At 44.7% G+C, this 25,634-nt stretch overlaps 1 protein-coding gene across 2 annotated transcripts in view; it reads left to right on the forward strand.

Moving 5' to 3' along the window:
* The window catches only part of ANTXR1 (ANTXR cell adhesion molecule 1), a 221,186-nt gene that overhangs the window by 130,192 nt on the left and 65,360 nt on the right, over positions 1-25,634 (forward strand). For both annotated transcript variants that reach the window (XM_048829199.2, XM_048829198.2), the window contains exon 17: positions 3,797-3,877. In XM_048829199.2, coding sequence (XP_048685156.1) covers positions 3,797-3,877 — 81 coding nt within the window. The remainder of the gene's footprint in view (positions 1-3,796; positions 3,878-25,634) is intronic.

Below are 25,634 nucleotides of genomic sequence, written 5' to 3' on the forward strand. Positions count from 1 at the left end.
AATGATCTGGAGGATGGTGTGGATTGCACCCTCAGCAAGTTTGCAGATGACACTAAACTGGGAGGAGAGGTAGATATGCTGGAGGGTAGGGGTAGGATACAGAGGGCCCTAGACAAATTAGAGGATTGGGCCAAAAGAAATCTGATGAGGTTCAACAAGGACAAGTGCAGAGTCCTGCACTTAGGACGGAAGAATCCCATGCACCGCTACAGACTAGGGACCGAATGGCTCGGCTGCAGTTCTGCAGAAAAGGACCTGGGGTTACGGTGGACGAGAAGCTGGATATGAGTCAACAGTGTGCCGTTGTTGTCAAGAAGGCCAATGGCATTTTGGGTTGTATATGTAGGGGCATTGCCAGCAGATCGAGGGACGTGATCGTTCCCCTCTATTCGACATTGGTGAGGAGTACTGTGTCCAGTTTTGGACCCCACACTACAAGAAGGATGTGGAAAAATTGGAAAACGTCCAGCGGAGGGCAACAAAAATGATTAGGGGACTGGAACACATGACTTATGAGGCGAGGCTGAGGGAACTGGGATTGTTTAGTCTGCGGAAGAGAAGAATGAGGGGGATTTGATAGCTGCTTTCAACTACCTGAAAGGGGGTTCCAAAGAGGATGGATCTAGACTGTTCTCAGTGGTAGCAGATGACAGGACAAGGAGTAATGGTCTCAAGTTGCAGTGGGGGAGGTTTAGGTTGGATATTAGGAAAAACTTTTTCACCAGGAGGGTGGTGAAACACTGGAATGTGTTACCTAGGGAGGTGGTGGAATCTCCTTCCTTAGAAGTTTTTAAGGTCAGGCTGGGATGATTTAGTTGGGGATTGGTCCTGCTTTGAGCCGGGGGTTGGACTAGATGACCTCCTGAGGTCCCTTCCAACCCTGATATTCTATGATTCTATGATTCAGTTTGCTAATCCCTTTGCCCAGCTGAAAAGGAGAAATGCAGCAAACTGGAAAATTCATTATTTGCATAGCTCTGAACCCCAGTCTGCCCCACTTTCTCCAGACTCATGATCCCTGCTGTCCTTATACAACCCCAGCCCTCTCCGCTTGTCTGAGCTTCCAGTCTGGCTCTCTGCTCCCATACAGGTCTGCAGCTACACACCAAAAAATGTTCTCTTTCCTCCAAAAATAAATTTTATTTATTTATTTATTTATTTTGAAAACTTAATGTTTTCAGCCAAAAATTACACATCTTTCAGTTTTCAGAAGAAATTTTTGAGGTTTTTTGGGTTTTCAAAAACTAAAAAAAAAATTGATTCTTTTTTTGTAAAGTCAATTTTTTCCACTGACAATTCTTACAAAAATGAAAACTGTTTCTTTGTCCACATTTTTTTTTTGGGGTGGGGGGGGAGATTCAAAGTTCCCACCTGTTCTACTGTGAAAGTTGCCAGCAAGGCAACAAAGGAGAAGATCACCTGAACTGGCTCTCTCTTTAGCCTTGAGTGTTTGTGCAGTCCATGTGTAGCCCGATTCCAGCAAAGGGGTTTCCACTGATTTCCCTGAAAAACTGTTCCACACTTCGTTGGCTCTGACTATGAGAACTTTTTTTTCTGATGTCCTGCTTAAATTTCCCTTTATTTAATTTCATCCCACAACAGTTAAGGTCATTTCAAGGCCATTATTATTATAGTAATGTCAGACCACCCCAGCCACAATCAGGGCCACATTGTGTTAGGAGCTGTACAAATGTAGAAAGACAACAAGTTCCTGCCCTAATGACGCAGATAGCAAATGGGTCTGATCCTGCTCTAAGCCAGGGGTATTTTGGTCTGAGGTTCAATCCTATCTCAAGTAATTAACTAGTAAAAAGAGTGGGATGTCTTTAACCATCCTCAAAGGCAATTTGTTCCGCTGGAAATACATTGCCTGGTGCACAGATAAAATGTACTGGATATGTACTGCTGGCAGCTATTCAGTTAATCACAAGCAGCATCCAGGATTGACTGTAATTTTATTGCAGATGTCTTCAAACATCCTTCTGTAGCAGTACCCAAAAAATTCCAGTGTCATGCATTCAGCCTGGAGAGGTTCAACTGGCAGAAATGCAGAGCGTGTTTGATAAAGATGCTAGGTATACTTCTGGGCGCTTCCATTTAGCCGGAAATTAAAAATTCCAACATGCTGCACTCAGGAAAACCCTTCTTCAGATCTCAGGGAAGCGGATTCATTTTTGGAGTGGAACAGTGGCCCCTTATAGAAGGGACAGGAAGAACATTACAACAGTGTGGGGAAACCCTGGGCAGTAATATATGTTTCTGAGCACATGGTGCTGTGCATAGCTGTACACTTTTTCTGGCCTGGTTAAACGCATCTGGCAAACAAACACAGTATTTGCGTCTTTTCTCACTGCCTCATTCCAGTCAGAAATAGAGGAATGCCTTATTGGGATTGCACAGATGTGCTACAGAGGCAGGAGTTCCCACATGTCAATCTGTCGCCTCTAACTGGGGGCTGCTCGAAAGCGTCCTGTTGAAACTGTTTTTGACAGATAATTGGGGGTTTTGAGAAAATGATTTTTATTTTTTTATTTTCTGTGCACAAAGTGTCTGCTTCCTGTGGAAAACTTTTGTCAGAAAACTGAAAGGCCAAATTCCAAAAACTTTCCATTTTCAGCTGAATACTGAAAATTTTTTGTTTTTCAATGGAAATTTGACATTTTCTTTAGGAAAAAAAATCCATTTTCCAACGAGCGCTATTCCTAACTAATTCCCCTCTTGAAATCCTTCAGCTAGATGTGAAATTACAATGGCACGTAAGATTTCTCTTTAGCTAAGGCCAAAGAAAGACCACACAATGAGGTTAATTGTTGCCTCAAACAGTACTACACCATGAGGCTGATAGCTGCCAGGAGAATGACACTGAGGATACATGAATACAGGGTTTTGAAGGGTGTTTGTGATTGCTGCGAGAAGTCACAGACACTGACTTGGCATAAGGGACAGAGCTAGAGAGACACAAGAATACGAGGTTTGGTCACCTGATATTCTGTTAGCAATCTGCAGTTAAAATGAAAGATTAAATGGATTTCTATATAGCACATTGTTGTGACCAAGCTGTCTTGGGGAGGTTGGGTGGTTGGATAAATAATTTTTCATTCTCTGCTCCATTAATGAATCCAAGGCAGGTTATTTACACATATCACAACGCAGCCATCAGGCTGATCTGTGTAGCAGAGTGGAAGCAGTTAGAACCAAGTTGGCTCTGCTAATAGGAAACCCATCGCTACTTACAAACCCACTACTCCATCCCAGTTAATGAAGAGAAAGAGGAACTGGTTGGGAATGTCATGAATAAATGCACCTGATCGGTTTCCTTTATTTATACAGCATTTCACCAGCAACCTCAGCAGAGATTCCAGGGAGTGCATGGACAATGGAGACCCTCTCAACCCAACATGGTGCCCATCCAAATGAGAGTTAAGGCTAGGGGCAGAGTGGGGAAGTTTGCACTAGAATGGCGCATGCTTTAAACACCCTTTCAGGTATTTAAGCGGCCCGTAAGATTTGAGGGAGATTTTCAGAGGTACAAATGGAAGTTAGTCACCCAGCTTCTGTTGATTTTCAACAGGGCCCAGGTGCCTAATTGCTCTTTGAAAACCTCACTGTTTAGAATCCGCAGTAAGTTGAGAGAGGACCTCCCGCTCCATGACTGAAGATCCAGCACCTTTCATAAGCACGGCATTCAGCTGAATCAAAACAGAGGGTCCGGGCTGCACTGCCCCTGAACTGAACTATTCACTGGACACTTGTTGATCACATTGAAAAAAATTCTCTGTATTTCTTGTAATTGCAGGGCAAGTTGGATGCTCTCTGGGTGCTGCTGCGGAAAGGCTATGATCGTGTGTCTGTCATGCGCCCCCAGCCTGGAGACCAGGTACTGTCCCTTTTATAACATTTATTGTACTAAAAAGAAACAAAAAAAACCCCACCCGAACCCACAAACTTTCCAGGTCCCTTCTCCAGTGGGACTGAATGGTCGTGTTGCCGGGAGATGTCTGTCCCTGTTGTCATATACCAACATGCCATCTCAGAAACAAAACCTTAGTCACTTGCATGAACTTTGTTTGCAACTGAGATTCATAAGCGTTCAGATTCCTTTGGCTCAGAGGCCTGTTGACACGGTTAAGTCATGTAGATCACGTTGCAATAGCAATTGTCCATCTACACAGGAACTATCAATCTGATATCGTTTTGCTGTTACAATTTTATGGCCACTTTCAATTAGCTAGAGCCTTGGATGCGGAAGAAAAATGTACATGCATTTCTCATTGCTCAAAGACCAAGTTCTCCATCTTACACTCCAGGGGTGAAATCCTGACCTCATTGAAGTCAATGGCAAAACTCCCGTTGACTGCGATGGGGCCAGGATTTCACTCCATAATTTTAAAGTCGATTGGAGTTTTTCCTATTCAGGGATTGGAGGATGAGATCCAGGTTTTGTGTGTCTTAATTTGGAACCTCATAAAGCTGTTGGTTCGCCAATATTAATGTCTAGCTGGTGAAAAGCCTCTCCATAATGGAAGGGGATAGGTGTGAGATGCAGTGGGGTGGGGTATCTGTTCTCATGTTTGCTCTGTCTATAGCAGATCCTGGGCTCAAAGCTTCGTGAATAGTATAGAATAGAAGGAAGGAGCACAGATAATATGTCTGCATCTATTCATGTGTTTGTATGATTACACACATCTTCAGAGAACGGGATAGTAAAATCCGTTAAAATCAATGGACGTGTGCGTCCTACTTGAAGGTGAAAGGAGAAATTGTACAAGCTGAGGCACCAATGCCAATGTTAACTGTTGCATTTCATGTATAATGTGTTTTCTATTCCTATTTTTCTTCTGCTAAAACACATAGATTAATATATGTAGTATATGTTCTAAAATATATATCAGAGTACATACGAGACATGCAACATGGGCAAGCTGACAAAATTGTAGAAACCATAAGTTTTGCATATACTGACTTCTTGTGACTTTAATTATGCAAACTTGCAACATTGACAATGCACTATCTTAGTTTGGGTGTGTATCTTTATATGTGTGTGTTTGTATACATACACCCACACAATCATATGTCTATCTATAGCTAAATCAGCAGAACTGAGTCATCTATGAATTGTACTAAATAAATATAGTTAGTAGACAGAGGGCCAAATTTATCCCTGGCATAAATCAGCTGAGTGCAGTAGTGTTACATCAGGAACATATTTGGCTCAGTTTGTTCATATTGGTGTGTAGCATTCAGAAGGTTTCAGGAAACTCAGATAGACAAGAAACAGTGCTAACAACCATGTAATATTTTTGATAGTGATCCATAGCTCTGTAATATTTGGCTCCCTGTATAGTTTTCCATTGGCTGCCAAATGAATTGTGAGGGTTGTGAATAAAAGCATTAATACTTTCTGCCTTCAAGGCTAAAATTTGCAAAAATGGTGTAGTCGTCTGATGCCCGTCTGGAGGAGTTCATACTCCACAAATTGCTAATGCCAGGCAGTTTGTGTGAACTTTCCCCTTAGAGATCTGAGTACAAGTGGTGCTTTTTTCTTCTATGGATTTATCTCATACGTTGATAAGCTAAAACTATGCTAGTTGAAAGATTCTGCCCTTAGTTACACTGAGAAAATCCAGAGTAACTTCACTGAAGCCAATGGAGTTAGTAGCGATCTACATTATTATAACAGAGAGTAGCGTCCAGCCTTCCATGTGCATATGAGCATAAAAACGGCTATACCAGCTCAGACCAATAGTACATCTAGCCCAAGATCCTGTTTCTGACAATGGCCAGTGCCAGATGCTTCAAAGGGAATGAACAGAACAGGGCAATCCAAATGATCTGTCCCCTGTCATCCAATCCCAGCTTCTGGCAGATGGAGGTTTAGGGAAACCCAGAGCATGGGGTTGTGTCCCTGGCTATGTAAGCTAATAGCCATTGAATTTATCTCCATTGAACTCCATGAATTTCTCTAATTCTTTTTTTAACCCAGTTATACTTTTCGCCTTCACATACACTGCATTGATCCTGCTTTTCTTTTACTGGTTTTGCATCCAAATAAGTCCATGCAGTGGAGCAACTGGTCTAGACAGGGACACTCTGAAAAACGAATCCAAATTAACTAAAGGTGTGAATTCAAAGAGGATTACTTAAACCATATTAAACCCCTGTGTGGATGCTGTCTTTCAGAATTAAAGTGCCCTTCATTTGGTTTAGTTTAATTCACTTGCAGTACAGAACAAAAAGACGGTCACTGCCCGAAAGAGCTTACAATCTACGTCGTCTTACCTAGTAGTACTTGTGGCCCAATCATTGGCAGCCTTTCCAGTTGTGCCAATGGGAGCTGGGTACAGGGAGTGTGGGCCTGTTATGGGCCTATGGCAGAGCAATTTTACAGGCATTGCTGCACTGACCCTTTATCGCGTGCTTAGTGAAGCCCACGGGGCCATTTCCTGAAGTTCGTGCAAATTCGCCACATTTTTTAGCTGCAGGCTCAACCTAAAGTGAGGGGGAAATAGCCCTAGAACTTGGATGTTGAACAAGTGAGAGCACAATAGATGCTGCGACTTCGAGAAAGTGTAATTGAATGAATGCAAAATAAATTCTCCTGCTTTGGGAGTTTGAGTACAGCCTAGTGGCTAACAAGGCAATCGGAATTAGGAGTCATGGGATACATCTACCTGGAAAAAAAAAAAAAAAGAAAGAAAGAAAAATCCCGTAGCAAGTCTCAGAGCCCAGGGTAATTGACTCGGGCTCGTAGGACTGGGGTTAACAAATAGCAGCGTAGATGTGTGAGCTTGGGTTGGAGCCTGGCTTCGAGACCTTCCCCCCTCACTGCGTTTCAGAGCCCAGATTCCAGCCCAAGCGCAAATGTCTATACTGCTATTTTTAGCCCTGCAGCACAAGCCCTGTGTACCCAAGTCAGTTGAGCCAGGCTCTGAGACTCGCTGCCATGGGTCGTCTTTTGGCTGTGTAGATGTACCCATGGGCTCTATTGCCACTGATTGGTAGGTGATCTAGAGCAAGTTGTTTACCTTCTCTGTTCTTCAGTTTCCTCCATCAGCAAAATTAGGAGAATCATAACACTTTGCTACCTATAAGGGAGATGTGAAGCTGTGAAATCCTCAGACAAAATCCCCTGTAGTGTAAAGGACTGTAATGTTTTGACTTTGAAGGAAGGATGGTTAAAGAACTGACCTGGGAGTCTTAAAACCAGGCTTATATTCCTGGCACAGATGTTCTGTGTGACCTCGGGCAAGTCCTTTAACCTCTGTTTGCTTTTCTCATATGTAAAGTGGAATTGATGATCACTACCCCACCCTGTGAGGCTAAATTCACTTGTGTGTGAGGGGCTCAAAGAGCGCAGTGAAATGCCACTTAAATTAAATTTTAAAAGCATGCAATTAAAAATTATTTGTAATCAATTAATTAAAGCCAATGAATAAAATAAGCCCTTTGAGATCTCTTCAGAGCTCCCTCCATTGTTCTCTGGTCACTTTTCTGGTGGAGGAAGTGGAAGCGTATGGCCAAGGCTGACGTTATAAGCCCAGCACAGTCTAGGTTACCTTACAGTTAGCTTCTTTTTGTGAGCCAGCACACATCAGACACTAGCTCATAAAAGACATCCCCGCCTTGGTATGATTGGCACCCAGCGCTGAAGAGAAATCCAGCATGAAGGTTAGTGCTGGGTTGCTTGGATTGGCAGTGTGGAAACAGACATAAATCCAGGCTGCAGCTCTCTGTGCCTCCCAGATACCTAAATACAGACACCCCAGTGTCAGTGTTAATCATTTATATTCCCTAAAGACAAAAATAAAAAATTAAATTCCCTTTCTCAAAATGAAAAATGGGGAAGCCCTACAGAGGAGCCCTCACAGGCGGGGCTCAAAGTGACACACAGAAGTTCTGCTTAACCAAAGGATGTGTTTCCTTTGCAACACATATTGCATCACAATGACATGAAATTTCCATAGATGTAAACAAACCCTACAGCAAGAGTCCCGTGGTCAGGAAGGCAGCACAGTTATGTGGTCTGGAGTCTGGCTGGAGAACTTTGATCTGGTTTCTTCCTTTGAATCGCCATCCTTATGTCAGGGATAGCTCCCCTTCAGAAGTGGGCAGGGAAGATGGTACATCCTGTTTAACATTCTGTTTGGCATTTGCATGCAATTGTTGTTTCAGCTGAGGCCACTGTTTCAGCATCATGTGTGTGCACAGAGCCATATAGCCACACCTTCATCTACCCCCATACACTTCTCCACACAGTCACCCCACACACAGACACCCCACAGTCACACACACACACACCTCCCCACACAGACACCCACACGCACTCTCTCACCGTCACGTGTTTCTTGCTTGGGGTTTGCGAGCACTAAACATTAGCCAGCATGGTAAGGTTGAGAGATTCTTCCTGGAATGAGCAAGTTGGGCTGTGGCATGTGATTGTGAGTAAGACACTCAGACCTGCCAGTGCAGTGGTGGCTAGCAGCAGCAAGGACAAGCTTTGTTCTTACCAGGTTATGAAATCTTTGGCACGGCTTGGTGATTTGCAGTCGTGGGGTATTTCACAGAGATCTAGATGACGGATTTGTTTTTGGTCCTGTTTTTGTCCTTTGTGCTGACAGAAGGGGCTGGTACTTGAGTGTTCCAGCCAGCAGGTCAGTAAACAGATCCAGGCTGCTGGCATCAACGATTCCAGGGGATCCTTGTGATTTTAAAGCAGAGCTGCAGCTAGTTTGAAATGGCAACCCTGATACGCTGGAGCCATGTGTAAACGCTGGGCCTTGCCAGCTTCAGAAGGCAGGAAACTGAAGGCAGTCAAACTCTCAGGGCTTAGCGTTACTGCTGCATGGGGCAGGTCAGCCGCTGGCTTAGAAATTCTCTCCTGACCCTCCTACCCTCCTCTAAAGGACCCCCCCCCCCACCAAAAAAACCCCACCCCACTTTCAAAGATCATCACCTGAGCTGCTGTAGGTGAGCACATCCAAACTGCAAGCCTCAGGCAAATGCAGAATTTGCCTCCGACCTACAGTCCTGTTGGACTCACTGGAGCTGCCCCCCACTCCGCAGATATAGAAGTCGAACTACACCTACATGAGCACGGTGTCCCCCTTGTCCAGGGCAGTTACTTCGTCCCTTATGTCTCCAGGCAGAAGCTCCCTGGGATTTCCACATTGCAGTGCTCTGAAACCGTTCACATACAACCCCATCGACAAGAGTTCCAACAGACGCGAGGTCCTCATCAGCGGCTTCCGCTGTAACTGCACGCTCCCTAGAGCTGGGCGCCCTGCACAACATTCAGTGGGGATGCTGGGGTCCAGACCTGATCTTTATAACTGAGCGGATCCCCCAAATCCAAACACTGCCAGACATGAGAAGAACTCCAGTTCTGATACAAATCTGAGACGGTACCTATCTCTCATTATTCTCATTGGTCTGCCGTCTCCTGCTACCCCCATCTGCTGCGCCACTTCGAGACATAGAGTCAGTAGCCTCTTTCATTGCTCTCCGATCTGGATGCTGTGTCGTGAGCATAGGCAGCATGGACTCCGTCAGTCAGTCTGGGAGTGAGATAACTAGAAAGCCCCACAGGTTCCCTTCTGAGTCCAGTAGCCTCAAAATGAATCCATTTTAGATTCATTACCACTGAGCCCTGTCTTTCCTCTACCAGGAGAAACACTGCACTGTGTATTTTCAGGAAAGGCTTAGATAAGTATTTGGAGCCTTGCAGGCAAAAGGAATGGCTTGTAAAGAGTCACTTGAAATTTGCGGACAGGAACCCTTGAGCGTGTGTTATTTCTAAGAGCTACAAGGGGGCCCTTGTGAAAGCAATTTGCACCTTATTTCTCTCCATTTTCTCCCCCTCCCAAAAAAGAGTTGATGCCCAGCCCCTTGGTGGGCACATTAATACACCCACTCGATCAGCATAAAAGTATAAAGCTAAACAAATAAAGCAAGATGCAAAGTAACGGAAAAGAATCTCTGTTTATTTTGGAGGCTGAAAAATAATTGGACTAGATCCCAGGATGACACCACTTTCATAGAAGCATTCCCTTGAAGGAATCAGTTCCTTTAAGCCAGAGGTGGGCAAACTACGGCCCGCGGGCCACAGCCGGCCCGCGAGACCCTCCTGCCCAGCCCCTGAGCCCCTGGCCCGGGAGGCTCGCCCCCGCTGTTCCCCCTCCTCCGCAGCCTCAGCGCAATGCTCCGGGCCGTGTGGCGGAGCAGCAAGATCCTGGGGCAGTGGAGCTGCAGAGCCCGGCCTGACCTGGTCTCTGTGCTGCTCAGTGAGGGGGCAGGGAGCAGGGTGGGTTGGATAGAGGACAGGTGAGTTGGGGGGGTGGTCAGGGGGTGGGGGGGGTGGATAGAGGTTGGGGCGGTAAGAGGACAGGGAACAGGGGGATTGAATGGGAGCAGGGGTTCCAGGGGAGCAGTCAGGCTCAACGGGTAGTGATCAATGGCTCCATGTCTAGTTGGCAGCTGGTGTCAAGTGGAGTGCCCCGGGGTCGGTCCTGGGGCCGGTTTTGTTCAATATCTTCATAAATGATCTGGAGGATGGTGTGGATTGCACTCTCAGCAAATTTGCGGATGATACTAAACTGGGAGGAGTGGTAGATATGCTGGAGGGCAGGGATAGGATACAGAGGGACCTAGACAAATTGGAGGATTGGGCCAAAAGAAATCTGATGAGGTTCAATAAGGATAAGTGCAGGGTCCTGCACTTAGGACGGAAGAACCCAATGCACAGCTACAGACTAGGGACCGAATGGCTCGGCAGCAGTTCTGCGGAAAAGGACCTATGGATGACAGTGGATGAGAAGCTGGATATGAGTCAGCAGTGTGCCCTTGTTGCCAACAAGGCCAATGGCATTTGGGATGTATAAGTTAGGGCATAGCGAGCAGATGGAGGGACGTGATCGTCCCCCTCTATTCGACATTGGTGAGGCCCCATCTGGAGTACTGTGTCCAGTTTTGGGCCCCACACTATAAGAAGGATGTGGATAAACTGGAGAGAGTCCAGCAAAGGGCAACAAAAATGATTAGGGGTCTGGAACACATGACTTATGAGGAGAGGCTGAGGGAACTGGGATTGTTTAGTCTGCAGAAGAGAAGAATGAGGGGGGATTTGATAGCTGCTTTCAACTACCTGAGAGGTGGTTCCAGAGAGGATGGTTCTAGACTATTCTCAATGGTAGCAGATGACAGAACGAGGAGTAATGGTCTCAAGTTGCAGTGGGGGAGGTTTAGGTTGGATATTAGGAAAAACTTTTTCACTAGGAGGGTGGTGAAACACTGGAATGCGTTACCTAGGGAGGTGGTAGAATCTCCTTCCTTAGCAATGTTTAAGGTCAAGCTTGACAAAGCCCTGGCTGGGATGATTTAATTGGGGATTGGTCCTGCTTTGAGCAGGGGTTTGGACTAGATGACCTCCTGAGGTCCCTTCCAACCCTGGTATTCTATGATTCTATGATTCAGGAAGGAGAGGGGGGGTTGGATGGAGTGGCGGGGTGGGGGCAGTCAGGGGCAAGGGTTCCGGTTGCAGTCAGGGGACAGGGAGAAGGGGTGGTTGGATGGGGCAGGGGTCCGGGGGGGGGGGCCGGGAAGGGGGAGGAAACGGGTGGGGGGGTGGATGGGGCAGGCGTCCTGGGGCGGGGCTGTCAGGGGGCGAGGAACGGGGGGGCGGGCGGATAGGGGGTGGGGACTGGGCCACGCCACGCTCCCCTAACTGTCCCTCCATACAATTTTCAAAACCCAATGAGGCCCTCAGGCCATAAAGTTTGCCCACCCCTGCAGTAGAGGGACATAAATATGGCCAGGGTACATGTGGATGCACAATGAGAAGGAAGCGGAGTGGGGACTGGGAGACAGGAGCTCCTGGGCTCTCCTCTGAGTTCTGCCCTGTCTCTCTCAGGGGTCAGTGCTCCTGGAACCAAAGTCACAGAGGTCAGTATGGAAATCAGGTCACCATGCATGGGGGATCCTTTGGGGCACTGAGTCAGAACCTCCAAGGGGACTTAGGCTCAGCATTGCGGTGCCTAGTGTTTAGGCGCCCTGGTGCCCAATGGAATCTGCTGCCCCAAATCAGGTGCTCAGGCTTCCTATATAATGCATGGGGAGAGTTAAGCACCTAAGAATGGGATTCTCAGAAGCCAGCATGCTGAGCAGTGAGTTCCCTAACATTAAGTGCCAATGAATTATATAATGAAATGACTTCAGTACCTGCATTATTCAGAAAGACGGCAATCTTTTGTTCATCTCCCTTATGAGTAAATCCCAATGCCCTCAGAAATAAATCAAACGCTTCTTTAAATCTTTTCCAGTTTTCTGTGGCATTTCTCTGCATTTTTAGAAATGTGGGAACTCTTAATTGAGCCCTCTTATTTCATTGCAACTAATTTTTCACTAGTTTCCTTCTTCCAGTTCTCTTTTATCACAGCCTTCAATTCTGGTACCCTATGTTGTTTCATATCCAAGTAATCCACTCGTCTTAATAATCAGTCATTGCTAGCAGTTTAACAACAGTCTGTTAGATACATGGTTAACATATATACAGAGCATCTTAACTCCGGGCAAATTATCAGTCTAACCTAAACCCAGCCGCCTCCTCCCACTGTCAGCTCGCACACCCTGGAGATCTTATTCATTCTCTTTAGGCCACACTCACCCCACAGGTCAAAGGGAGTTAGGCGCCTGACTCTGGGCCAGAGGAAGGAGCCTCTCTCTGCTTAGGATTCAGAAGCATGAACCCTTTCCTGGCGTTAGGCAACTGAGCCAGGTCAGTCCTTTCTGATAAAAAGAAGGAGGCACCACCCTTATACCCATGGATGTGGGAAACGTAAGTTCAAATCCCCCCTTTGCCTGAGTCAGAAAAGGAACTTGGGCCCTGGCCTTCTACCTCCTCGTTGAGTGCTCTGGGTATTGTGAAAGGGGGGCGGGCACCATCTCCTTCTTACTTTTTATGGGTGAGGTGTGCTCTGAGAGCACCTATCAGAGTGAATCCTGCAGGCAAGATAAGTGGGGAAACTCCTAGTTTGTGAATCCTCACGATGGCTTTGCACATGCCCACTGGCAGACAGGTAGATGCCAAGGAATGCTGGGCACCTACAAGGTGAGGTAGCAGCTGTACAGGGGTTTGGAAGAGCTAACACTTGGACTTCGATATCTAAGTGACACTTAGCTGCCTCCATCCCTTTGTGGATCTAGCCCTTAGTACTGGATCCAAAGCCTACTGAAGTCAATGGAAAGACTCCCATTGGCCTTGATGGGCTCTGCAGCGGACCCTTAATCTTCCCATGAAGGTAAGCATGCTCACCTCTCATGGGGTTGTGAAGTGTGATTACTGTTAGCAAGGGACTGTGAGACTCCTGGATGGAAGGCACTGTAGAACTACGGCAGGGCTCAGCATTATTACGATGTGCCGATGTAACACCGACAGATCCCGATCGTCGGTAGGCGAGATCGAACCTGGGACTTCTGGAGCTTAGGCCATGAGCCTCTACCACATGAGCTAAAAGTCAACTGGCTCTTAGCTAAGGCTGTAGAACAGACTCATTTTTACCTCTCTCTCTCAGTGGTCTTGGTGCCACGAAATGGGACAGAACACCACACACCAGAAGGTGTCTGGGTTACACATAAATATCATGTGATTATCAGAGCTCAGTATTTCTGGAAGCTGTCTTTTTGTCTAATGGCCCATTGAGGTTCTGCCAATTGACATCAGTTGAGGATCCAATCCATGGTATTTATCTGTGCCTTGACAGGTCATACATCCCACTTTGTATCCGCAAGAACGAAATGTGCAGCAAGCTCTTGTTTTCAATAGCAGGGATCTTTCTGACGTGTGTTTTTCGTTGGAAAGCAAAAGGAAAAGAGAGGGTCAAGCAAGACCTGTTTTGAATTCACTCAGAGAAGCTAAGATGCACAAAGAAGTTGTGAAATTCTTTCCTCAGCGTCAAACCTGGAAATGGTCTGAGGTTACCAGCAGACACAGCTGTTTCTAATAAGGCAAGGAAGTCAGGGTAACGTGGGATTCCTGTGGTCTTCTCGCATTCTAGAGAGACTAGGTTTGCATTTTTGTCTGCATTAATGAGGTTATTTTTATAGTCAAAACATCATCAGATGGGATTTTTTTTAAAAAAACTTTGGGCCCTTTTATCATTCTGGAGGAGAGCTCTCATTAGTGCAAAGGATCCTAGTAATTAGAGTGGCGCCCACTAGTGGCACTTGAAAGTTGTCAGTTGTGTTTCCGTGTTTTTCAGGAATTTAGGAGTCGATTGTAAAAATGTGTTTGAAGCTTAAACGCGGCCTATAAAGTCTGAAGCTGGGAACAAATTATGTTTATATTTTCATTGGTAATTTACCGGTAATTTGCATTGCTTTCGCATTACTTGTGCATGTAGGTGGAGGAAAAAAAGCATAACAAGACCATGCAAAATTATGTATACAAAAAGAGGCCACGAAAGTTAACCAAAATGTACAGGGAGACGTATTTTTTAGATGAACACTCTTTGCAATTTCTCCAGTGAAGTCACTTGGGCTAGTATCTTGTTAGATATCAATGAAATGTCTGTGGCACAAACTGCATTTAATTAGCTGATGAGGATGGGGCTCTGAAATATTGTGAAAATTTTCCTTGACAAAATCACAAGTATGTTTTTACAATGAAACATGCACAAAATCCTCCCTATCCCCAATTAAGGTTATTTCTTTAAGTTACAATGAAAAGCCAAAACCTCAACTTTGGATGGTTTCACTGTGAATGTTTCATACAGCTTGGGGAATAAGATTTGCCACACTGAAATAGATCCATTGTCCACCTAACAGTGGGCCGTTCCTGGTTAGGGCCCTGACTCTGCAAAGCACTTGAACACACGCTGAACTTTAGGTATGTGCTCATCTTATTGAATTCAATAGGACTTAAACACATGCTCACATGTTTTGCTGAATCAGGGCCTAAATTCCCACAATTATGCAAAATGGGGAGGGGAAGGAGCTTTTTGCTTGACCCCGCTGGTGACCATCTGAGGCCATGAAGCCTGGGGATTGGTAGCCCTTTTCATGTTAATCTTAGCTACTATGATGACAGATCTAACGTGTCCCGCTAACGTATATAGACTGTTATCATGGACGGCAGCATGATTTACTGGTTAGAGAACTAGACTGGGAATCTGGGGACCTGCATTCTGCTCTCAGCTCTGAGACTGACTCTTTGTCTGACCTTGGTCAAATCACTTAGGGCCAGATTTTTAAGGGCATCTAGGTGCCTCGCTCCCCAAAGAGCTTAGAAGACAAGAGACAGCAGACAGACAGATGAAGGGCACAAGGACACAATGAGATAATATTGGTCTGCATAATAGGCACAGCTACCTTAGATACCGATGCCTAAGATGCTTGTGCTGCAGAGGAATCATAGAATTATATCATAAGGATGTAAGGCTGGAAGGGACCTCAAGATGACATCAAGTCCAGCCCCCTGCCCTGAGGCAGGACCATATATTCCTCGACTGTCCCTGACAGGTGTTTGTCCAACTTGTTCCTAAAAACCTCCCATGACAGGAATTCCCCTACCTCCCTTGGAAGCCTGTTCCAGAGCTCAGCTACCCTTTCAGTGAGCACATTTTTCCTAATGTCTACCCGAAATCTCCCTTGCCACAGAGTGAGCCTATTACTGCTTGTCCTCCCTTCAGTGGACTTGGAGAGCAATGGATCCTCGTCTTTTTATAACAGCCCTTTCCATATTTGAAGACTGTTATCAAGTCCCCATTCAGTCCACTTGTCTCAAGACTAAACAGCCCCAGGGTTTTAACCTTTCCTCACCGGTCAGGGTTTCTAAACCTCTGATCATTTTTTCTTGCTCTCCTCTGGACTCTCCAGTTTGTCTTCATCTTTCCTAAGGTGTGGTGCCCAGAACTGGACACAGTACTCCAGCTGAGGCTTCACCAGGGCTGAGTGGATCAGGAAAATTACCTCCTTTGTTTTTACACTATACTCCTGCTAATACACGCCAGAAAATTAGCCTTTTTCGCAAGTGCATCACATTGTTGATTCATATTAAGTCTGTGATCCACTCTAACCCCCAGATCCTTTTCAGTAGTACTACCACCTAACCAGCTACTTCCCATTTTGTAGTTGTGCATTTGATTTTATCTTCTTCAGAGTAGTACTTTGCACTTGTCTTGACTGACTTTCACCCTGTTAATTTCAGACCAATTCTCCAGTTTGTCAAGATCATTTTGAAACCGAATTCTGTCCTCCAAAGATGCACCCCTACCCAGCTTGAGGTCATCCACAATTTTTATTACTCTCCACTCCATTGCTGAAGTCATTAATGAAAATATTGAATCGTACCAGCCCCAGGACTGATCCCTGCAGGACCCCATTTGATATGGCCTCCCAGTTTGACAGCGAACCATTGCTTAGAATACAGTCTTTCAACCAGTTGTTCACCCACCTTGTAGTAATTTCATCTAGACCACATTTCCCGAGTTTGTTTAGGAGAATATCATGTGGGAGTATGTCAAAAGCCATACTAAAATCAAGATATATAATGTATACCACTTCCTGCCTACCCACTATAGGCCAGTAATCCTGTCAAAGAAGGAAATTAGGTTGGTCTGGCATAATTTGTTCTTGACAAATTCATGCTGGCTATTCCTTATTACCCTATTTTCTTCTAGGTGTCCACAAATTGATTGTTTCATCATTTGTTCAAGAATCTTTCAAGGTATCAAAGTTAGGCTGACTGGTCTATTATTCCCTAGGTCCTCTTTGTTCCCCTTTTTAAAGATAGTTGGTATGTTTGCCCTTCCCATGTCTCTAGGACCTCCATGAGTTCTCGAACGGTTCTGAGATTGCTTCAGCTAGTTCCTTACATACCTGAGCAGGAATTTTATCAGGTCCTGACAGCTTGGATACATCTAACTTATCTAAGTCTTCTTTAACCTGTTCTTTCCCTAGTTTGGCTTACCTTCCTTCCCCTTTGTTGCTAATATTAATTGTGTTGAGTATCCAGTTGCTATTAACCATGTTGGTGAAGACGGAAGTGAAACAGTCATCAAACAACTCAGCCTTCTTCATGTCATTTGTTATTAGTTCTCTTTCCCTACTAAGTAGTAGACCTGCACTTTCCTGTGTCTTTCTCTTCCTCCTAATGTATTTAAAAAGCCTCTTCTTATTGCCTTTCATGTCCCTTGCTAGTTGTAACTCATTTTGTGCCTTAGCCTTTCTGATTTTGTCCCTACATGCTCGTGCTATTCTTTTGTACTCCGCCTTAGCAATTTGTCCATATTTCCACTTTTTGTTGGATTCCTTTTTGATTTACAGGTTATTAAAGAGCTCCTGATAGAGTCACATTGGCCTCTTACTGTTCTTTCTATCTTTCCTATGATCGGAATAGTTGGCAGTTATGCATTTAGTATTGTCTCCTTGAGAAACTGCCAGCTCTCCTTATGATAATAATGCAGTGAAAGTGCCTCTGTACAGCATGACAGGTCAGTCTGTCCAAACAAATATGAATAGAATCTTAGATCAATTCATGCCCCCCCCCCAAAAAAAGCCAAAGAAATCATTCAGTAAGTGCTCAGCTTCTAATAGCTTGGTGAAAAACATGTAGGGGATGCAATCAAAGCATGTAACATGTAACATCAAACTTCAGCACAAAAGTTGCAAGTTGCCAATGAAGGAGGGCAGTTGATCTCTGTGGCTTCAGTGAACTTGTGCATAAGGGAATGTAGGAGCTAACCTATACGAGAAAAGAAGACTGGGGAAGGCGGAACGGTTATGTTTACAGAAGATTAAGGGCTTGACTCAAAGCCCACTGAAGTCAGTGGGAGTTGGGGCAAAGTATAAATTAAATCCCTACCCATCAGTCTCATGCATTCTTCACACACTGCATCTGTGTCATCTCCAAGCCCCACCTTGTGTGCTAGCCCCCCAGCAGGGTTTGGCCAACTGAACCTAGATTTCAAATATAGGCTCTGTAAGGGGATTTGGGGACTGGTTTCCGCTCTAGAAGCAATTTCAGGATGGGGTCCATAACCTTACACTCTGCTTTATTTCAGAGATACCTCTTATGAACCTAATAGTGATTTTAAAGCCAAATTTTACCCCTGTTCTAAACAGCTGGCTTCAGTGGAGTTGTGGCAGCTTACCCCAGGGTTTAATTTGTTCCAATAGGCCCCGGTACAAAGCCCACTGAGGTCAATGAGAGTCTTTGCACTGAGCTCAATGGGATCTGAATCAGGCCATAGTGTCATAAGTTCAGTACAGCAGAAGCCAGCAGGACAACCATCTATGTGAGCCGGCTGTATTCCATCCATCTATCTTATGTGTTTAAGGAGCTAGTGTGTCCCGTCGGATACAGCACTAGGCTGTGAGACAGAAGACTTTGCTTCCAGTCACGCTCTGTCCTTGTGTGACCGTGGGCAAGTTGTTTCATCCCTCTGGATCACCGTTTCCCCATCAGTAAAATGGGGATAATGACACATCCCTTCCTTTCTAAAGCATTATGAGATCTACAGATGAAAAGCGCTACCCTTAGATGGTTCACCTTTTGGGGGGCAGGGACTATTTGTTATGTGTTTGCACAATGGGGTCTCTCCTAGGCACTACTCCAATACTATCCCCACTAATAATTATACTTATTAATAATAAATAATAATGAATAGCTATGATTATTTCTGAGTTACCTGCCACCATGGCAGAGGCAGAAGGAAATCAGAAAGGGATACAAGAATCAATGGCTTTTGGTAGCTGGGACAGATTCCTTCTCTCTAGCCTACTTCTTTTTAGATTTACCCACCTCATACCAGCCAAGCCTCCGCAGGCATGCTGACATTTTTTATATCAACAGTGATTTCTTTTGTGAAATTGGTCCCCTCATCTGTGCACCCAGTGGGAAAATGTTCTCATGTAAATGCCTTAACACTTAGAAACCTCCTATAGTCAGAGACAGCGCCGGCCCCCATGAAGACCTTGCAATCTGAAGAGAGAAGACAGACAAGACGAGCAATCATCAACATCCCCAGTTTAAAAGTGGTTTCTCCCTTTCCTAGGAGTTTTACCCATGCTCACACATAAAGTCTGTGGCAGAACAGGAAATTGAAGCCCACTCCTCTAAGTCCCAATCCAATGCCTTAATCACAAGGACAGCCTGTCTCTCTACATCAACCTCCCGTCAGTACCTCTCCCATGAAGCCTCTGCCAATGGGACTGTCCTGAGCTTGGCCAGAATGTGATGTCACCAACTGATAAGTGCACTTTACAAGTCCCTGTACCAGAATCATATCCTCCGTGGATCAGCCACAATGGGGGACCTGCAACACACATTTCCCTGTGGGTTACATTAACACAGCCTACCCCATATGGAATCCTTCTCAGTGAGACAGGAGTGGTCCACAGAGTGTGTAAAGGAGGGTGCAAAGTCTGTAGAAAGCTTTGGGGTCATCAGGTGAGTGGCAATACATAGAAGCAGCCACGACGGGCTTGTGCCTTCTCTAACGTGGTACTATCCTATTCTTGTCCCCCTCCGGGTATGTCTACACTGCAATCCGGAGTTGTGATTGCAGCCCATATAGACCTACCCAAGCTAGCTTTAGTCTAGTGAGTCTGCATGAGTATGCCTGTACATGCAGCAATCACATTTCTAGATTGCAGTGAAGACATATTCTTAGTCTGGTTGCAGGCTCATATATTTCCACTCCTTTTCCTTTCCACCCCAAACCTGCAGTTTCCACCTCTTGAGTCATTGTATAAATGCCAGCCACTGTGGGTTTTTTTTTACAGCACCAAAATTATTACACCAGCTAACTTAGGTACAACTTTAACTGAAGCATGAAACTGCCCCATCTATGTGAAATTTCCAGTGTTGCGAGTTACTAGGAAAATATCTTAGTCTGGGAAGATTTTTATATTTCTCAGCAGAGCTTAGGGAAAGGAATGATGCCTCTGAATGCTGGGAAGAGGAGAAGGTCTATATAATGAACTGAAAAGTATAAAGGGATTTCTTTTTTAAGGTGAAGAAGGCAAAAACCAGCCAATGGAACGGTCTCGTCAAACTTTCCTTCACGTGGAGTGAGTAGTTCTGCGACAACTTTCCAAAGAGACTAAAGGCTGGGAGTAAATTCTCAGGGTGGAGCTGGTTAGAAAACAGGAAGTATTTTCAGAGACAAATTTTTGGAAAGAAATAAAAAAAAAAGTTCATTGAAAGAAAGAAAAATCCACAAAAGGTTCAGGATTTTTGGATGAAAAAACAGACACTGACAAATTTTCCGTTTTTCCAAAAATGAAACATGTTTATAGCAAAAAAAAAAGGATAATTTCAAAAGAAATTAAAATTTTCCTTTGGAAAAAGGCAATTTTGGCAATGATGGTTTGAATGAAAAATTATGAGCAGCTCTTCCTCAGGGATGTCCCATATAGTGAAGTCCTTATTCAGAACAAACTCCCAGCGACTTTAGGGTGCATCTATAATGGTTGTTTATTTCCCCTCTCTTACCACAGTATCTGAGTGCCTCAGAATCTTTAATGCATTTATCCCCACCACACTCGGTGAGGTAGTGCATTCCTAGGACTTGTCTACATTGCTGCGGCGATCAATGCGTTGGCAGTCAATTTAGCGGAAGTATGGAGACCTGCTAAATCGACTGCCGATCGCTCTCCCATCATCTCCTGTATGCCACGTGATCAAGACGATTAAGGGGAGTCGACGGGAGAGCGTCTCCTGTCAACATCGTGTAGTGTGGACCCCCGCAGTAAGTAGATCTAAGTTACATCGATTTGAGTTACGCCTTTCACGTAACTCAAATTGCGTAGCTTAGATCGATTTTTCCCTTTAGTGTAGACAAGACCCTATTTTACAGACAGAGAACTGAGGCACTCAGTTTCTTGGGATTACACAGGAAGTCTGTGGCAGAGTAGGAGAATGAACTCAGGGTCCTAGGTTACTGCCCTAACTACTGGACACCCTTCCTCTATTGTTAGGGAAGATACTACAAATGATTTACAGCACCTCAGACATGACAGAACATGACCTCAGATCAGACATGTCACAAGGCAAACGTTAGGACAGAAATCCTAGTTCCACTAAAGGCAATGGCTAAACTCTCATTGACTTCAGTGAGGCCAGGATTTCACCCCAGGTAGGGCCACTGTAGGACACATCAGCTGGCAAAAAGAGGAACTTGTCTACATTATCCTGAAGGGAAAGTGAGATCACTGGGTCCTGTGGGACTGGAGTAAATTTCCAGAAATACACATGAGAAAAGAAGTGAAAAATGTGGATGCAAATTCTAAACTTTCTAAGCCCCTTCCACAGAGTTCATGGAGTGTTTGGCCTCCAGGATTTTGGTTAGGGCCCGTCTGTGTTGGAAACTTTTGTATTGTACACAAAGAATCAGTTGTTTCTGATTGTAGGGTTAGGATGGAACCTGTGGCGTAAAATAACTCCAAATCTTGTAAATGCCACTATGATGCTGAGACAGGAAAAGAATCTGATCAATTGTCCTGAAAGCCAAAGACAACAAGCCGCAAGGATCGTGTTCACATGAGTCAAGTAAGGCAAACGAGTAGTAGCTCCCATTGACTCTGCATGCACCTGAGCAGGCCAGCTGTTTCACCAGTGGCTCATGTATCCCTTGGTAGGAAAGCTCAGGGGACCCACTTAGCGCTAGGGTTCACAAGCACCCCAGAACCCTACTTCAAGGAAAAGGCTTGGGTTGAGCTGGTCAGATTGTTAGGTGGTTAATGGTGACATATTTGCTCTGTGTCCATTTACAGGCTTCATTTCACACCAGGCACCTGGTAAGCCCATGCAAATCTAGTCAGGCCACTTACATCATATCAGGCTATGGGATTTTTGGCCATATAACAGAAGTAGGATTGAACAGAACTGGACTTTTCTGATTGGCGGTCAGTGACGACACATGTCTGTAATCCCCAGTAATTGCCTGGGCCTGCTTTCCAATTTATTTTTTAATATGCACTACAAATTCCATATATATAAATGGAGTTTCATAGCCGCAATAAAGCCAGCGCAGGAGGTGTAGTGCAGAGCAATTGTACTTCTTGAGTGGCTAGAATAACTCGACTTGGCTTTGTGACTGATTATGTAACACTATCCCCAGAGGGTGCCATAGTTGCCCATATATACAATATACATCCACATATATTCTGCTTATTCCAATGTAACTATAAATACAGAGCAAAACTCCATCCCCCACATAGCACTTAGACACTATGGTCCTGAGAGGACACAAAACTCATCAGTAGAGGCAGGCAAGCAAGCAATGGCAAAACTCTCACTTGGGAGTAAGATAGGAACTTACCGAGTGCAGAGAGTTCCCGCCTCAAAGCTGCCCTCCACCCCAACCACACACATATCTGTGTATCTTTGCTGCTGAAAGGTGACCTCCCAGGTGACTAATAATCTGTGATTTAATCAGGGTGAAATATCTTTCTTGGGAATGTAGAGCAATTTGTTTCAGTGTGAATCACCCACTACTAGATTTCAGCCATTATTCACTTGCCATAAAGTCGGTTTCCAGCCGGTTCACAAGGAAAGGTAAAGACCATTAAATATTGCCGGCACACCAAAGTACATTTTAAATTGTGGGGACACCTTATTAGTGCTCCCTCAGGGAATGTAGCAGTTAGCAGCAGCCTTTACCTGAAGTGCATGGATCCAATTAAAAGATCCTGAAAGCACTACCTATTTGCTAATAGTATAGAAGATTTAGGGGCAGATTCTGCCACACTTACACTGAGTAATACCTTCCTCCTCAAGTGGTCCTATTGAAATCAGTAAGGTGTAAAGGTGGAAGACTTAGTCTGTTTCACTTTTCTTCTTCCTTGCATTAATCCTATCAAATGGGGTCCACTCTAGGAGGCCATTGCAGTGCCATTCCCTCTATCACACCACATGCTAATATGTCTTCCTTTATGACTTCTCACCTCTCTGTCTTTTTTTCTTCTTCAGTCTTGATCTGTTGGACTTTCTTATCCACATAGTTGTCTAGGACTGCGGATTACACCACCAAACCATCTGAGCCTGGATTTCCTTGATGTTTTTGTTTAAGGGTGTTACTTTGAGCATGTCTCACATGGTCTTTCTTGCTTACACCAGCCACCCATCTCAACATTCACATTTCTGTGGAGCAAACCATTTGCACCTGTGTCTTCTTGTTGCCCCACACTCAGCACTATACATTAAAACTGGCTGGGCCACCATTTAGTAGACTTTCCCATTTAATCTTACTGATATCTTCCATATCACATGATATGTCACTTATCTCTCTCTGTGTGAGCCAGGCATTTGTTATCGTAGCTCCATTTCCCCATTTTCCTGGAATCTGGAGCCCAGATACTTGAAATTGCGTTTTTGGTATTGCCTAAGCATTGTACTTCAGTGTTCACATTATTGAAAGTATATACCATATACTCGGTTCTCCTCTGCTTATTTTGAGCCCAGGTCTCTCCAGCACATCTCTCCATAGAGTCCATTAGGCTATTTCACTGCATAGTCGAATTAAGTATTAACATGTGACACGGGTGTGCTTTCCTCGACCAATCACATATGCCCAAAGTAGCAGATCAGAGCCATGACTCAGTGAAGTGTGTCGTCCTGGTTTATTGTTAGTATGTCAGGTAGGCATCTGTTTTACAGATGAGGAAGCTGTGGCATAGGATAAGTAAATGACTTGCCCAAGGTCACAGAATCAGGAATAGAACCCATGTGTTTTAATCTTATTCTCAGCTATAAACACTAGATCACACTTCTTCTAAGAGCTGAGACCAGAAGCTATGAGTTCTGACTCCCAAGTCCCCTGCTCTTACCACTTGACCACACTCCCTTCCAGACCTGGGATTAGAATCCAGGGGTCTGGACTCCCATGTCCTCGGTGTTTTAACTACTAGACACCGCTTCTTCCTGCAGTCTTAAAAAATCTCATTATATACACTCATGACATGTTAATTAGAAACTACTGTTAAACTTGCCTTCAGAAAAAGGTATCCACCGAAAGTAATAGGCTTATGCTGACGGGTTGCAGGGTTTCGGAATGGAATTGTAACCTTGTCTCTGCTCATGTGATTGTGGTGTGGTTTTCCATTATATACAGTCATGGAAAATTAATCTAAACATTAGCTCTTTTCCTGGAACTAACAGCTCGGTAGCCAAAAGCTCCACTGATCATCTGCTCATCAATTTACAGAGCTGCAACAGCACAGAGTGCTCATTACTCTCTCTCGCTCTCTCTCTTTATATGTATACACATACACTCTCGCTCTCTCTGGCCTTGTGTTCTTGAATTCTTCCCGGCTGGATCAGTGTTCCTGAAGGGGGAAGGATGGGCCAGCTCATAAAACACAGCAAGTGAGCCATCAATATATCAGGGGCCATTCTAACCAGACAGAACTGAGTTCACTCCTTCAAGCTCTGTATGCACTCAACTCCGTTTAAAGCCCGTGGAAGTCCTGCAGACAAAAGGCTTGTGGGATTGGGACTTGTGTCTCATTTAACAGGAAAAAGTTAAGAGACTCTATCCAGGGATGGAGAATGTGGTTTGTGACAAGGGCCTTCTGAGGAGATGGCACTGCTAATGTATAGTTTACACCCTAAACAGGTTCAGACTGAAGGAAAGGGGAGTGAGAGTGACTGACTAAATTAGCTATCATGCATTAACCTTAAGGGCCTGATTCTCATTACACCCGCTTTAGATCACTCTGGTAGCATGAAAGGGCAAAAAACGTAAGCTAAATTAGCAACCCTTGTGGCCTAGTGCCTAGAGCACTGTACTGGGACTCAGAAAATCCAGTTTCTCTTCCTAGCTTTGCAGCTGGGTGTCCTTGTGCAACTCACTTCCTTGATCAGTACCTCAGTTTCCCCATCTGCAAAATGTGGATAATGATCATGACCTCCTTCGTAGAGCAAGTTGAAATCTACTGATGAAAAGCTCTTTATAAGAGGTAGATATCACATTGAAAGAAAACCATCTATACAGGCTTTTGAACTGGTTTAGCTAAATCAGTTTAAATTAGACTGGTGCAATTTCTTGGCCTTGGCAAGACCGAACTGAGGCCATCATTTACAAGTGCAAATTCACCATAGAAAAACATGGTCTTCTATAAACCAGTCTGCAATAAGCCTTCTCCTAATCACCAGCATCGGGCCAGGAGCTCTTCTCCCCAAGCATCAAACGTTATCTTCTTTCCCTGTGTATGTTGGACCATTTCCTAAAACAGCAGCTACTTTCTTTAGTGTTTTTAGAACAGTGTAACTGGTTAACTGTCAATCATGCATGACTAGCAAAGCGGTCCCCAACTGGCTTATTGGCAAACATCTGAATCCATGAGCTGTCCACTTCCTCTTGTCATTATCTGAATCTTCCCCCAGCCTGTGCAGCCGGAGTGTAACGGAAGAGGCTTAGTGGGGCTACAGCCCAAAGCAGGTTCTGCCTCTTTATGGCCCTGGTGTTAATCTTAATGAAAAAGGTTCATGATTTCTTGGGAAACTGAGCCCCATGCAAAAGGGACTGACTGAATTTAAACAGGGATTTATGTTTGGTATCCAGCAGCCATTGTCCCACACCATGTCTATGTAGGAGTCTAGTTGTGCCGAATGCTCACATTTCTATCTATGCAGGAGC

This window comes from Caretta caretta, chromosome 26, assembly GCF_965140235.1.
Source record: "Caretta caretta isolate rCarCar2 chromosome 26, rCarCar1.hap1, whole genome shotgun sequence".
Lineage (NCBI taxonomy): Eukaryota > Metazoa > Chordata > Testudines > Cheloniidae > Caretta > Caretta caretta.